Source organism: Electrona antarctica, assembly GCF_951216825.1.
Source record: "Electrona antarctica genome assembly, chromosome: 2".
Taxonomy (NCBI): Eukaryota; Metazoa; Chordata; class Actinopteri; order Myctophiformes; family Myctophidae; genus Electrona; species Electrona antarctica.
In genome coordinates this window covers 19,437,335-19,453,408 of record NC_136807.1, presented here as the reverse complement: position 1 = coordinate 19,453,408, position 16,074 = coordinate 19,437,335, and the positions used below count along the sequence as shown (strand labels likewise).

General features: G+C 42.9%; 2 protein-coding genes across 3 annotated transcripts in view; both read left to right on the top strand.

Annotated features, from left to right (window-relative positions):
- The window catches only part of magi3a (membrane associated guanylate kinase, WW and PDZ domain containing 3a), a 169,509-nt gene extending 164,593 nt beyond the window's left edge, over positions 1–4,916 (top strand). For both annotated transcript variants that reach the window (XM_079529706.1, XM_079529707.1), the window contains one exon: positions 1,793–4,916. In XM_079529706.1, the coding sequence (XP_079385832.1) occupies positions 1,793–2,766 (974 nt within the window). In that variant the 3' untranslated portion in view covers positions 2,767–4,916. The remainder of the gene's footprint in view (positions 1–1,792) is intronic.
- Positions 4,917–6,044: 1,128 nt separating this feature from the next.
- rsbn1 (round spermatid basic protein 1) lies at positions 6,045–16,037 on the top strand. The gene is made up of 7 exons (XM_079526338.1): positions 6,045–6,815; positions 7,547–8,193; positions 12,029–12,166; positions 12,546–12,688; positions 12,872–13,042; positions 13,298–13,406; positions 14,605–16,037. Exons 1-7 carry the CDS (start codon positions 6,212–6,214, stop codon positions 15,145–15,147), a joined length of 2,355 nt encoding a protein of 784 aa, XP_079382464.1. The 5' UTR covers positions 6,045–6,211; the 3' UTR covers positions 15,148–16,037.
- Positions 16,038–16,074: the final 37 nt, after the last annotated feature.

Here is a 16,074-nt window from a genome sequence, read left to right as displayed (position 1 = left end):
CGTGAACACTTGCATGCACGCATGCGCACACACACACGCACGCACGCACACACGCACACACACACACACACACACACACACACAGTACTGGCAGCAGTGCAATTGGACACACAGTATAGAGGTTTAACACAGTAGACTATTTAGCAGTAGCACACACATCACACAGATGTAGAAGCTTTGGTATGAATATGCTTGACTACAAGGTGCTGAGTTTCTTTATTCTTCTCATGCATGTGTTGCAAGCCTCTGCTGCTCTCTCTCTCTGTCTCTCCCTCTCACTACCGTGCTTTTAGTGTCTTGCCTTCCCAGCACTGCTCTCTATTTCTGTTTCTTTATTTCTTCCTCCTATAGGTCTGAACTCTTCATCCACCCTGTGCTTCTACATGAAACCAGAGCATCACTAAAGGCCTCACTGCTTTTCTTGGTCTGTCCCTAATAACCTTGGTAAACCTTGTCCTACTTTTGCCTTTGTCCTCTCCTGTTTAAACTAGCGATTCACCTCCCAGATTCAGCTCCTGACTATGTCCCAAATAAGTCCCTAATTAAGTCCTGGCGTCATGGTCTTGGCATATCATCACAGAACTGTAGAGGGCTGTGAAACAAAGCAGTGACTCCTAGGACAATAAACAGACCTGCATGAGTGCTGGAAGCCTTTAGAGGCCCAGAGATTCTTATTATTAGTAAACCCACCCTGCCACTGAGCACACGCCTCATCCTGAGGCAAGAACAATAGATTAAGATATTGGCGAAAATCCCGTAACTAGATATTGATCAGCGAGTGCATTCACTGGCCCCAAACCGAAGATTAATTTAGAATCAAATGAATTGTTCTATGAGTTGTTACTCATAGAAATAGAGAAGCTCATTCCAGCACCACTAAGTCCATCACCCTTCGCTCTCTTTCTCTGATTTTCTGCTGCATTCTTCTGCTCTTAATCACGGCCATGCAATTCTTATCAACATTAGGAAATTGAAATGTCACTGCTGGGTGAAAATGTAGTTTCGATTGAGACTGAATGACATAATGGCATTTTCAATATTTCTTTCCAATTTCATAATGTTATAGTATGATATTTGAGATTGATTTTGTTTGTTATATGTTCTGTTATATATCTATCAGACTTTTTGATGTATTTATTTGTAAAATAGCAACCTTTATAAGTCAACACAATTAACCAAAAGAACACATTGTCAGGTTAAACATGGACAGTATTTAACCAGTTAAACCCTGTACTTGACTGGAGACCCCCAGGGGTCAATACTTTTTTCCTATCTGCAGATAAATAGCCGATCTACAAGCTCACAACATGGTTTCAGAATAATTGATTTCCACATAGGTCATTTCTTAGTCATGTTTGATCGAGCATGCTTTTTGTGTGGTCTTGGACCATTCTGTGATGCATATGACACCTAATTAAAGTTTAGGAAGTGCCCACTCCATTTTCCTGTGTGCTTGTTGGTAGATTTTGCCGTTCATAGATTATTTTATATTTTGGTATGAGATTATACGTTACACGCTTATCACATTATTTTTTATAACCTAGTGAAACAAGATGTGAGACCACATTACAGCCCACAATAACCAAAGCAAAATAAACATTCTTTTGTTTTAAGTGATGTTTGTTTGATTTTGGATCATGTTAGAGCTGCCAATAATTTCCAAAACTATGTGTTCAGTCTAATTTGACAAACATTCAACATTTGAATACTGATCTGCGTTAAAATATCTGTGTTATAAGAGCTGTGTAATGGTTTCTTTCTCCTTATTACTCTCCCAATACCTGTTTTGCAGGTTCAAAGGACAAAGTAACCATCCCAACCTCAAGCTTTCCCAGACTCTCTGCATCTGACGAGCAGACATCTCTGGCCTCACCATGCTCCGTCACCCTCTCTGCCTCTGAGCGGTCTCCGTCCTCCCCCAACACCACCGCCCCTGATGAGTCCCCCGGTGCAGGCCAGGAGCATGCGAGCCAGGCCACCCGGGCAAGAGGACAGCACTCTCATCAGCACCATAAGCATCCCACCAGCCCCGACACCCAGGACAGAAAAGCCCTCCACAAAAAGAGCGATTCCAGCCTGTCACACAAAGACAAGCCTGCCAGTCCTAAGAGAGCAACTGACAGGCGGCCTGATCAGGCCGAGCGATCCCAGAGCCCCAGGAAGACAGACAGAGGCCACGGTGGATCCCTAGAGGACATGAGCAAGGAGAGAAGGCCCCACGGACAAAGAGACCACTCCTCTAGCCCTAAGAAGAGCTCCAAGAGGCAACAAGACCCGACTATGGCTAAGAGCATTGATGAGCCTCAGAGCCCCCGGCGCCCAGGAGGCCAACAGCCCAGCTCTGTCCCCCCCAGTGAAGGGAGAGACGATGATGCGGCCCACTGGCAGGAAAGGGGGACCTTAGAGAAAGGAGACGCAACCAGGGGAACCAATGAACGGCGCAAGAGAGACAAAGGGGCCGAACGAGAGGCGGAGCCCCAGAGACCTCAATCCCAAACTAACCAGGTGAGGGCGGGGTCCGACATGGATCAGACTACCCTGAGCCGGAGGGGCAGGAGAGAGAAAGATGGAGAGGACGGGAGAGAGGGAAATCATGGCGGATCAAGTGAAGAGGTCAATAAAAAGGACCCCAGGGGATCCAGCAGTAGCATCCACGACCCAGGCTGCAATGGCATATCCAGCAGTAAGAAGGCTGCCATCACCCCCGGACCATGGAAAGTCCCCAGCTCAGCCAAAATCCAGTCCCAGGCACATGAGAGGAACTAATATGCACCCAGGATTCCTCTCATCCATTATGGAATGGAATGGAAGCCTCAGAAGCATGGTCATGGAATGAAACAATGAATACTTTTTTGAGACTTGAAGATGAATAACAATAACATCACTGTGTAACCCGGCTACATTTGCTTTGCATCGTTTACCAGTGACTTTCTTTCCACCCTCTTCCTCATATCAGTCGGTTGGCACCGGGCTCTTTGTCGGATCCGACAAGCATATTTGTACATGCTATTTGTACGTGTGTCTGTCTGTCCGTTTGCATAGGGTGGGTTTGGGTCTGATTTTGGACATGGCAGTGAAGTCTCTTGTCCTCATTGTGCCAATCAGAGACTCCGGCTTTAAATGAAGGTGCACTGTATCACTCACTGTGAGACTCTTTGTAGGCGATGACACAAACATTTCTCATTTCTCTCTGCTTGCTTCAATGAAGGATCCTGTGTTTTATTTGTCAGTCTGAAAGTTTAAAAGCTGTCTAGATCCACACAGAAATCACCCAGCTTCTCCTGTTGGGGAATATTCCATTGTTTTGTCACTGAATGTCTGAGGACTGAGGTTATGGTGACCACCCCCCCTAAATCAGTGGTTCTTAAAACGGGACCCCCAGAGGTCCTTGGGGGATCCAAGGGGTCCCCAGCTAAATTAGTTAATTTTTAATTTAAAAATGTCCCCGGGATACTTTGGAAACATTTTAACTACTTACATGGGGGTCCCTGGCAGAAAATAGGTTTAGATGGGGGTCCAAAAACATACATTTGGGAATCCCTGACCCTGAGCTGTGAACTGTGAGTGTGTGAGCGTGTTTGCACACATTTAAAGACTCTGAATCATGCTGTTCTCATCGGCTTTGCAGTGGGTGTTAGACTACCTTGGAGCTTTACATGCACCAATCACATCAGCAGACCAGACACTTGTGGTTAGAGTTCTATTGTTTGTTATATGCGTGTTTATAATGAAGTATAATGTAATTTATTGAAATTATATGACCAAGAAATACTTAAAGTATGCATTATCCATACGGACTCATTTATGCCTCCATGTGGTGAATACATAGAAACAGAATGTGTACATCTGCATCATCCTATTATACCGTATATTGCATCATCAAATGTGTATAAGAACAAATGCCCACTGCTATTTCTCAACTTAGTATACATTATTAACCACACTCGCAGTGTTATGCAAGTCTAGCAAATGAATGAGCCTGTTATTTTGTTGATGCATAACGTTGCTGTCAGGCAGAAACCTTGTATATTCGCCTGCGTTTCAATGGATCCAATCCCAATGTATTTACTATTTTGTTACACGCTCTTGTTAATACTTTTCATTGGTTAAATATTTATATATAAACCCACATACAGACTTAAACCACTTTCAACCTGGTGACCCTGTTTTGGGCATGTCATTATAAGCAAAAGATAATTTATAAACTTTGCCAAATCTTTCCATTTTTTTGAAGATAAGCATATCCACAAGCTCACAACGCATCACAATGCGACACATGGTGAGCTTGTAGATTTGCTATTTCTTCTGATTTTGCGTGACGCTGTCATGACACAGAAGGGCATTCATTTACTAAAAAATAAACAAACTTTAAATATGAAGATACAGGGTTTCTTCCTGACAGCAATGATAAACTATACATTCTATTTCTATTCATCCATGGTCTGTCCACAGTTCCACAAGCCTATTCCATCCGTGTAATGTTGTCTACTGTAAGTTCGCAGCTGTGTATCTTAGGTCCTCTGGCTGGCTATGTGTGTATGTATACAAACTGAATGGTAGGCCTATGTATTTTAGACATCGCTGTAGCTTTGACTGTACTTAATCTGATTTGTACAGTATATTATAATTTAACAAAGTGATCTATACATAGAGGTCTAATTTAGCTCAGTTGGATTATCTAATCTGATAAATTAGATCTTTGCCTTGAATTTATTAAAAACAAACATATTTGCATTTTATATGAAGTTAGTTTTGGCACAATCTATTTTCTTTCCCTCATACTAATATCCAAATCTATTTTGATCAGAGTTGCTATTTATCCATGAATACATTTGTGTTGTTTGCCTTTGTTAACCTTCACTTAAGACATGTCTGTCACACTTTTAATAATGTAAATAAATCCACTTTTCCAAAGAGTCCTGGTTAGGTTTTCACATGGATAGGGAAATTAATAATATGGTCACCAAGATACTGTAGGATATGTGGTCCTAAATTTAGGTTTTAGCAATATTTTATTAAAACAAAATTAAATGTATTCTAGGATAGATCAAAAACTGCTGTTCAGGCAAAGTTCATGCAGTTCTGAAAATGTGCAGAGGACTTTCTCAGGAGCGAATGCATCCGGCAGGGGCGCTATTGAACACTTATATATACAGTTTACACCAGTCCCACCCATCATATCTGTTGTCTCTCTGTTACTGTGGACAGTGTGGAGTACAGAGACACCTAGTGGTTTATATATAGTACTGCATGTCTGCTCATTTGGGAGCTTGACTTGTGGAAATCACTGTTACAACAATACTGGTGGCAACCCATATAAACATACATTTATAAATTGCGTTAACCGTTACAGCCATGTCTAATATATGTTAGGATGGATGGGCGGACGGACACATATACCAGTCTCAGTCTGAAAGACCTCATACTAATAACTGTCTAGTGTCTATCTTAAAGTTTATGTGATAGGCTACCGTTTATTACCGTTCCTGCCATCATTATTGTCTCTGTGATACTGTGGCCTTGCATTGCTTCTACATAAAACGCCTATTCACATTATTGTAGTTTGTAAATGTTTATAAATTGTACAGCAAATGTATAAATATTTGCCTTCATTCAGAAAAGAAAATATATAAATCCTCTGTAAATCGTTTCATTATTTTTTTAAGTATACAAGGAAAATTATATAACTGCGGTGAAAGGAAATAATCTGGTCATGGCATCCTGTTCATGCACTGATAAATAAACGTTTACTGAATAAACTGCCCTTGTGTTTCTTTATTTGTTTTAACATTTTTGTGAATTTATGGAAATTAGTTCCAAATAGTCCTAAAAGCATCTTTATTTGGAGATTTGTTTTTTCAAAAGTACGATGTATTATTAATGAATAATTAATTATTGAACCATATAAAGTGCTATAAAGGAGCTATAGAGCTATAAAGGGTGTAACGACGTTCATTTTATAAACATGACGTCAGCTGTAAGAGCTGGATGCGTTCAGAGCGTGCAGGGCCGCACGCGCTCACTAACATGAACTCCAACTCCCAGGTACATCCCGCTGTTGTGCGCATGCGCATACACAACGACGTGCTTAAAAACTACAAACAACGCAATAAAGACTACAATTGCTCACCGACTTGCGCAGTAGGAATTTAGCGGCGTTTTTTGAGCTAGACCTTTAAATATAACTGTACTGTGTAGCCTACGTGCAAAGATGGCAGCTCAAGTCGACTTGGTCCATGCGAAAGTACAAGTGAAGATAGGGGACAATCTAGACAAATTAATCAAAGAGAAGAAAAAGAAGAAGAAAAGGGACCTGTCACCGCAAGCAGACAAGCGCGAGCGTTCGGCTAAAGACGCAAAGAAACTGAAGCTACATCTCCCTATTCTCCCCCACCACCACCATCATCACCATCACGCTCAGCAGCGGACGCACCAGCCGCATCAACAACAGCCGCAAAAACCCCAGCCTCGCAGCAGCTCCGAAAGACCCGCTGACATGCCGCCTCACCACAATAAGCACCACCACAACCAACAACACCACCGTCACACAGTCACTCTCACAAACGGCCCAAAGAGGGACCTGCAGCCGGCCTCGGCTCAGGCTCATTCTCCGAGGAAGGTACCTCCGGACCAGAAGAAGCGAGCGGTGCCCCCCGCCGCGGCACCTGCGCTCTTCACTTTTACGCCTCTCAAAGTGGTGAAGGCCAAGACACAGGATTACAAAGAAAAGCATAGAGATACAGATCTCAAACTCAAGCCAAAGAAGGAAAATACAGAGGCAAATGTGAAATGTGTGGAACTGAAGAAAAGGAAGGGTGAGCTATTCACCCCCTATATTTCTATACTTTATTCACGTTTTCCCTTTTTTCTAACCGTATATTCTTATATTATTCTTACATAGAAGTGTATATTTGTATGTTTTTGAGGGGCCCCTCCTATACACAGGTTTAATGGTTGTCTTTAGTTCAATGTTTGTTTTGTAAACGCCATTGACAATGAAGGGAAATTTGTCATAATTTTGTGCCTGATTACGTCAAATTGTCTCTTTATTGTTAAGGGCGTTTAATGTTTGTGTTGGCACCGTTTGTTTTATATCACCATTACATCACCTAATCAACATGAGTTAGACTTTAATATATTAGCGCCCCTGCGCCCCTCGATCACTTCACACGGGTGTGATTTTTAAATCTTCTGATGAATTGTAAATGGAGGACCCTTATGTAACCCCCTATGTAGACCTTATGTAAACAAGTCTTTAATGGTAGGCCTAGATACAGGAAGCTTACATTATGGGAGACTGGCAGGTCGATGGCATTTAAAACCGTGGATCAAGTCATTCAATTCATTCATATATTATGTTGTCAGACTTATCAATAGACACATTTTTTGTCAGACTTATTGATTATCAATAGACAATATTGACACTGTTTTAGTTTTTTCCTGTTCTTGCATAAGACATTACCATGGGACAGTGCCTTGGGGTGCCTATTCCTTTCCTCTCCAACTCAAAACCCCTTTTCTCTTGTCTTAACCTGTTCCTATGCAGAGCCCAGGCCCCATGACGAAAATGTCAAGTCCCTCACTCTGGAGGAATACCTCCTGAAGAAGAAAAAGAAGAAGAAGAGGCATCGTGAGGATGAACACAATGGCAAGAAGTTCCGGCGCGTGCATCACAAGGAAGTGCAAACTGTGTGCGCAGGTCCGGGAGCAGATCTCGCCCTCGCGATTCGCCCTGACCCCACTAGGTCAGTTGGTGTGAAACAGGAGGGCACTGTGGACCGCTGCTCCTACCTCCACCATGCACCTAAAGTGGGACACACCCCCTTCCTCTCCCACCAGGACCACTACATCCGCAGCTCCTGCCTACAGACGGGCACCTGGCACGGGCGCTTCATACATGAGGAAAGGCAGGCCAACGGCGGGGCATTGGTTCTACATGCCTATTCTGACAAGTTAGCCTGCCTGAGGTCTACGGACTTGGAGTGCTTTTCCCGCCAATTCCTGGAGCTGGCTTTCGCAGAGAAACCCAGAGGTGCAGCCCGCTATGCACTGGCAGTGGTGCATGGAGCAGCCTCCTACCTGCCAGACTTCCTGGACTACTTTGCCTTCAACTTCCCCAACACGCCAGTCAAAATGGAGATCCTGGGCAAGAAGGACATTGAGACCACCACTATTGCAAACTTCCACACTCAGGTATGGTATGTGAAGGAAGTCATCATGCATGGCATGCCTAGACGAATGCGCAGAGCCGTGTCCATGCAATCAATGCTGCGGTGTCAAGCTGCGCTTAATGTGACACCTCACGACCGCAGCTATGATTGCGCCCAGGGCAGCCTGTGCGGATTTGTCTATACACCACAGCACAGCTTAATGGCAGGGACTGCAATGAGATTGAGATGTAGTAGTGGGACTGGAGCACAATCCCCCAAGATCAGGTTCATAGAGTGTCATTCTGTTATTTATCCGGCAGATTATTTATTTTACACTTAACACACCTTTCTCAATGAGAGAATAGCACCTTGAGATGCAGCATCTCATTTTAGAGGGGTCCTATACACAGATAAAACATTACACACAATACAAATAAATACGCAATGCACAACACAAAGAGTCTGATATACACCACTGTTTTCTTTAGGTAAGAACAAAATACACACACACACACCCGCACACACACACACACACACACATGCACGTAAACTTAAGCACATTTTAGTGCTGACATGCGTGCGCCAAATAATTGGGTGTTACTTTTTTTTCTACAGTTATATTATATACTATTATAGTATTTAATATAATATATATATTACAATAATTACAATAATATTTTTGTATAATTTATATCATGTCAAACCCGGGTGAGTTGAAGCCTTTTCATTGATGCCTGTCAATTAACTATTCTGGGGCTAATATTTGGCAAACATGTATGGCTATTTTTGAAGATATTTATAAGAGCGAAAACGGGAGGGGACCTAGTATAAAGCCCTTGGGAATCCAGTCAACTAAGTATAGGATTTAAGTAGGGGTGCACGATTATGAAATTATGACCGATTCCGATATTATACAGAGGACCACATTGAAAATAAGCCTAGGCCCAAAGTCTGTTAACAAAGTATTCAATCAATAAATAGCATAATACTTTTCCAAGTGTCTGTTTTCACAACTGAATGCCTACTGAATGAGATGAGTACACAAATTAAATGTAGATTAGTATTATTTTTTTATAATTTTTTGCTGGTGTTATTTTGAGACCATTCCGATACCGATATGGCTTTTTATGGCCAATTCCGATTAATCGTGCATCCCTAGATTTAAGTGGTTTTAATGTGAGCTGCCTAATCAAATAAATGAATAATTGAAATGAAAAAGTGCTGTTCACTTCCTTAATTTTCCTTAACTATATTTTGCAGTCTGGTGATGAACCCTCTTAATTTCATTCTCTCAACTGTGTGTGATTTCTGTGTGCTGCTTTGCACACAGCCCTGCATGGCCTAAAGTCATGCACTTTTATGGGGATTGGTGGGGCGGTTACCTATGCTAATTAGGATTGGTGGGGTGTCTACGTTTGCTAATTAGGATCAACTGGCAGACCATTTCAAGTTATGAGGATATAGGATTAGGATTCATCGTAAGAACACAGTTACGATTACGAACAATTCAAGAACATGCCATGAAACTAACTGGACTTTTCTTCTAGACTAACTAGAAATTTCTTACAAAGAATTTTAAGATGAAACTAAGGAAGGATATTGGTGAATGAGGCCCAATGAGCTGCCCAAGCATAAGCAGTTGAACACCTTCTTTGTTATTTAACTACTCTTAGACTGGGAATATCAGGGAATCAAACCTGTACAGGGTTGATTGCAAAATATTAGACAGGGCAATATTATGGTGCTGTGAAATCTAAGACTGGTATTCATGGTCTGTTGATGATCTATGTTGGGACCCGTGAGGAGTGGTGGTGTAGAGATTTAAGTATGGCATTGGTGGCTATTCTTCCATCGGATGGCATTGGTAAAAGAATGCTATTATGCTGTTGGGAACTCTGAATGCCTGGATCCTTACCTACCTAACCTCTCCAAAACCATGCCTCAACTAAACCACATGGTTACCTCAGACTATCAATTGGATAGATTTCCACTAGACAAATTGAAATGTCTAGCTATTAAAGGAGCATTCAGTGATTTGGAAAAAAACCTGGTCCACCCGGTAACAAGATGTGCACATGCACACGCTCTACAGTGGGGGAAGTACAACAGACCAACAGCACGTGCACCAAGGCCCGCCCCACTCGATCATGATTGGATGAAGGCTTTGCCACCCAAAGCCCAAACCGAAACTAGGGTTTTTTGACCCCAGGGGTTAACTGGGGACAGGGAGGAACTCCTTATATGGTCAGCACACTTTATAGTAGGGAAAAAATAAGTGATATTTGAATTAAGTGAAATCACTGAATATACCTTTAATAGTCGATAAGACACCCCGTAGCTAGCTACTAGCAGCCACTGCTTCCCATCACCATTGTCGATGATAAGCCTCCTCCGCTGTCTACTCCAGGAGCTTTGGACGGCTACCTTGCTAGGGAGAGCAACGTTGGAAAAAGGCAGACATTCAAGTGCGACAAGGCGTGCTATGCAGCACTGCCTTACTATCACTGCAGGTAACACTTGCCAGGCGCCCCGGAGCCCCCGTGGGTTACTGGGGGACAGTGGACTCCCTCAGGTGAAACGCCCCGGGGTGTGCCAATAGACTTTGCACAGTTTGCAGCTTGCCTCTGGAGGCACACCAATGCCTATTGATTTATTACTTGCGCAAGCAGAGCGTGCAAGTATTGTGGTCGTACTGGTACGACTGCACGTGTATGCTTAGTAGGTATTGAGGGTGACGTAATTAAGATATGTATCAATGCCGGGTTATAACTGGCTTTTGATGGTGACGTAATAAAGATAGGTTTCGGATTACATACATGTATACATACAGACATTACCTTTAATTCACCCGACACTGAAACATTTCCTAATTACGTCACCATCAACATCAGTACCTCCGAGCATACGCACATAAAAAAGCCAGCCGACCACAGTATAGTACTTTCAACTTACAACTTACATACATGTTACCTGTTATCCAACCAATATTGAAACATATCGTAATTACGTCACCATTGACAGCCAGTTATTACCCGACTTTAGTATTTAAGTTCAATGTTTTACAGAGAGGCTGAGATTTGAAAGTTCGTAGCGGTCGACAGTACTTGCACGCTCTGCTTGCACACTAGTAAGCCATTAATGGCCTACTTGTGTGCAACGCACAAGTAGGCAAATTGGTTGCAAATAATGGGCAACAGGGCTAGTTCCCTCTTTTTTCTGTTGTATGATGTTGAGCTGCGCTGAGCTTATCTGCTGCAAACACTATAAATAAACCTTGTTTCTTGTATTGAGAAGTTGTGTCATTCATTAAAAATTACCCTATGGCAACAGACCTAACATTGAACAGAGCTAACTTTATATAGTAGGGTCTAAAACAGAGAGTGGCTCAAAGGGAATAGATAATCAAGTTAGAAAGAGTTGCAGTACAAGTTGAAGGCACTCTGTTTAGTCTATTGCTAGTCACAACAAGAATAGATACATGTTTGGCCTGTGTATAAGCATTGTTTCAATGGTACTGGGATTGAGATGGGCGTTTCAGTCTCTTACATGTGACTTGGACCACCCAGTACCGTATCTTGATTTGTGTGTGTTTGTGTAAACACTAGTCTAGAGCCCTGTCTGTTTCCCAAACAGTGGGTCAGGACCCATGTTTGGGTCACGGACCAATTCTTATGTGTCGCGAGTAATCCCCTTTATTTTTCCTACATTTTGTTTTTAATTATTTCAAAACATTTTCAATCCCAACCCCCCAAATAACTTTCATGAAATAAAAACAAATTCAGATTTTTTTTTCTAAATAATTTCATAAAATAAATACCAAAAATCCAAGAAATGTTCTCTGAGTTCTCTGAAAGCTGTCTTCTTTCCTCTGTGGGCAGGTGAGCCGTACCTACTGTTCAGGGACATACCGGGCTGGGCCCATGAGGCAGATCAGCCTGGTCGGTGCACTGGCGGAGGAGGTGGGAGACTTTTTCCCAGAGTTCCTGGACATGCTGGAGGAGTCACCTTTTCTCAAGGTCAGGCTTTTTACCATGTCTATTACTATTACTGATGGGCTGCTGGGCAGCATCAGGGAGGAGGGCTCTACTGCACATATCAGACAGGCCACAGGTTTTCAAAGTGTTGGCCACAAGGGGGTGCTGGGGGGCAATGGCAAAGGAAAGGGGAAAATTTGTTATATAAATTCTCTCTCTCTCTCTCTCTCTACACACATTTCAAATCATAAGATTATTATTATAATAGTGTGTGTGTGTGTGTGTGTGTGTGTGTGTGTGTGTGTGTGTGTGTGTGTGTGTGTGTGTGTGTGTGTGTGTGTGTGTGTGTGTGTGTGTGTGTGTGTGTGTGTGTGTGTGTGTGTGTGTGTGTGTGTGTGTGTGTGTGTGTGTGTGTTCTCAGAATACTCTTCCATGGGGAAGCATGTCGAGCCTCAAGCTGGACTGTCGCTCTCAAAGTGATGATGGACCCATCATGTGGGTCAGGCCGGGGGAGCAAATGATACCCACTGCAGACATGCCCATGTCTCCCTTCAAACGAAGCAGGTACAGACAGTCCTTAAAAGAATATGCACGTTTTTGAGTTTGCCTCAAGTCTGACCTGTCAGTTCTACCATAGACTATAATGAGAGTCACGGTAGGCCTATACGATATGCAAGGTTACTACTCTTTCAGTTAGGAAGCATAATTAAAGGCCTTTCCTCTGTCTCCTCTCTTTTTTCAACTAAGGTCCATGAACAAGATAAAAAATCTCCACTACCTGCCGAGGGCCAGTGAACCCAGAGAGGTTCTCTTTGAGGACCGGACCAAGGCCCACGCCGACCACGTAGGTCAGAGCTTCGACTGGCAGAGCACCGCTGCTGTAGGCGTACTAAAGGCGGTGCAGTTTGGAGAACGCCTGTGAGTCTTGAAGCATTAAACAATGTCACGGTTGAGATTCCCAGTGAAAAGTGCTGAGGATTGATTGGAGTGATGTGCGAGTTACTGTATGAAACTACAGTTGGGTGCCACCGATATTGTCCCATCATTTGACCCATTTAGGCCTGACCCCAAAATGGGTTAACTGTCCTTTTGCGCAGATCACGCAAACCACAGCAAAAAGAAAAGGACAATATCGATGGCCTCCAACTGTACTTCTTTTTTTCCCTCCGACAGGAGCGAGCGACCACGGATAACCAAAGACGTAGTGTGTTTCCATGCTGAAGACTTCAATGATGTAGTACAGAGGTTGCAGCTGGATATCTATGAGCCCCCAGTGTCTCAGGTAACAGCCAGAGATTAGATAGGCTACTGTACTTTAGTTTAAGGCCCTGACGCACCAGGGCAAAATCTTCTGAAAAGCTGTCTGTATGTGACCAACAACCGCCCAGTGATAGTTGTCCATTAGCGTGGCATTCCCCTGACTGATCATGCTGAATGGATGGTGGAGCTCGTCGGTGAGGAGAGAGATCTCTGTTTGGCGGTTCAGCCTGAGCAAAGAGTATGGGACGATAAAATTATGGAAGTAGGCAGTAAGCCAACGACAGATCAAAAGCAGGCACAGAGATGCAATATTGTTTCAAATGTTTTTGAGCAATTTTACATCAACATGTGATCTTTTTAGCTGAATGGGTAGAGAGCCCACCTGGGAAGCAGGAGGTCCCAGGTTCGATAGGAATACTTATATCTAACGCCTAAAACGGAATTTCATCCACATTAGGTTTTTTTTTAAAAATATAACGCAATATTGAATCAACTGAAATTAATTCAATTCGTATTCCCACCATTTAACGAGGCCATACATAGGATTCAGAGAGGCGTGAAAAGGCTCAGTTTGTTTGGTTTGTCTTCCCAATGCTCAAATCTTCAGTTTTTCTTTATGGATTATGAATGTAGGCAACTTCCATTTGCATGGAATTATTTCCTCTGATGCAGGCTCAGAACATACTGTACATGCTAGTTGGACATCAGATGACCACCAGCTGATGTCTTTGCAGTGTGTTCCAGCAGAGATTTTTAACAAAGACGTGAGGAGATGCAAATCAGTCTGATCAGTTGCTGTTTGTCACTGCTAGTTCTCTCGGCTTAGTGTGTCAGGGCAGCATCAGTTATATTGGAACTCAGATGATATAATAATAATTACTACAGCTGGCATATATTTATACATCAGGAAACGGTGCATAAGAGGGCTTCCAATGAACACCTAAAACATCGTAAATATAATACCAGGCAGGTCCTTAGAAGCAAAAACGGTGAATATTGAATGATGCTATATAAGTGGATTGTGTGTGTGTGTGTGTGTGTGTGTGTGTGTGTGTGTGTGTGTGTGTGTGTGTGTGTGTGTGTGTGTGTGTGTGTGTGTGTGTGTGTGTGTGTGTGTGTGTGTGTTTGTGTTTGTGTTTGTGGTGATCCCAGTAAGGCTTGCTCATTGCCATGGCATCAGCTAATGGGGATCCTTTTCAAATAAAAACATCTCCTCACAGTGTGTTCAGTGGGTAGACGACGCCAAACTAAACCAGCTGAGGAGGGAGGGAATCCGCTACGTCCGTGTTCAGCTCTGCGATGATGACATCTACTTCATCCCCAGGAACGTCATCCACCAGTTCAAGACTGTGTCCGCTGTCTGTAGCCTGGCCTGGCATATCCGCCTCAAACAGTATCATCCAGAGGAGAAGGAGGAAGAAGAACCGAGGCCTGATGACCGTGACCCCATCTCGGACCACTTCTCGCCCAGGCACGACGCCACCGCAGCGCCCTGTGCACAAACACAGGCAGGCAACATCAAAGGAGGCGTGACTGAGACGGAGGAACCGGTGTTCCAGAGGCCAGCGACTCCTCGTCGGGAGCCTCAGCCCGCAGCTCCTCGGCCCTCCATGTCTGCTCACTTGGTCCCACCTTACCAGGAGCTTCAGACTCCTTTAACACCAGCCCAGTCTGCATGCATAGTTCCAACTCTAGAGCATAGCCTTCCACAAGGCCTCATTCATCCTGGACCCTACCGTCCCTCCATTCATCGACATGTATAATGCTCATCATGATGTACAGATTTACATGAACCTTCTTTACCTTCACTCTCTTTATGTATATCTATTTATCTTTCTCCTTGACACTCCTGCTGTGGTAAGAGCTTATTTAAGAAGACTGCAAATATCTGTGTCAAACGGGAAGCACCATTTAGCTTCCTCTTATAAATTATTATTCAGACTGGGACAAACAAATCTGCAGATAGTTTATTTTGTTCCCCTCAGCCAAAGTGCATAATTTGAATGGACTATATGATAGGTTTCGATATTATTTTATATTTGGTATAGAACCTAGCTAGACTGGAATTTTCGACTGTCTTTTGCTGTCAAATCTAATTGTGTTGACTAAATCTTGTAAAGTACTTATTTCTATTCGACAGATGCAACCCCACATGTTAAAGAGACGAGATTTGTGTTTATATTCTAAGCTCAGCAACTTGTATGGTGAAATTCTTTCAAGGAAGACAGAATCCAGGTTTCCCTGGTGGCTAGAGTTCCGTGGATTGTGGGGGATTGTTTAACATGTTTGATACATCAGCCTAATCTTTGAGCTAATGCATGTACAGTCTCATTAGTTGACAACCATTCTAACCCTTCAGTAAATACGATATACACATTTTCATATGATGATATTGATTGAATATAAAAGTCAATGTGGTGTTTATTTCACCACAGTCCAAATCCCATATGTGACTGGCACACTTGGACTTCTTGAATTTTAAAAAATGTACAGAAATGCTCATTGTTTATAGCCCTTGTCTGGACTAAGGCGACAGTCTCCTTTGCTCTTTGCATTTTAGGATGAAATTCCCTGCTGTCTTTAAATTATGCTATGAGCACTTTGTTTTTGCAGCTTTCTTGTTTCTCTTATTTAAACGCCATTTTCTACAGTGTCCATTTTCTTACTGTCATTGCTGCTTTTAATATTAA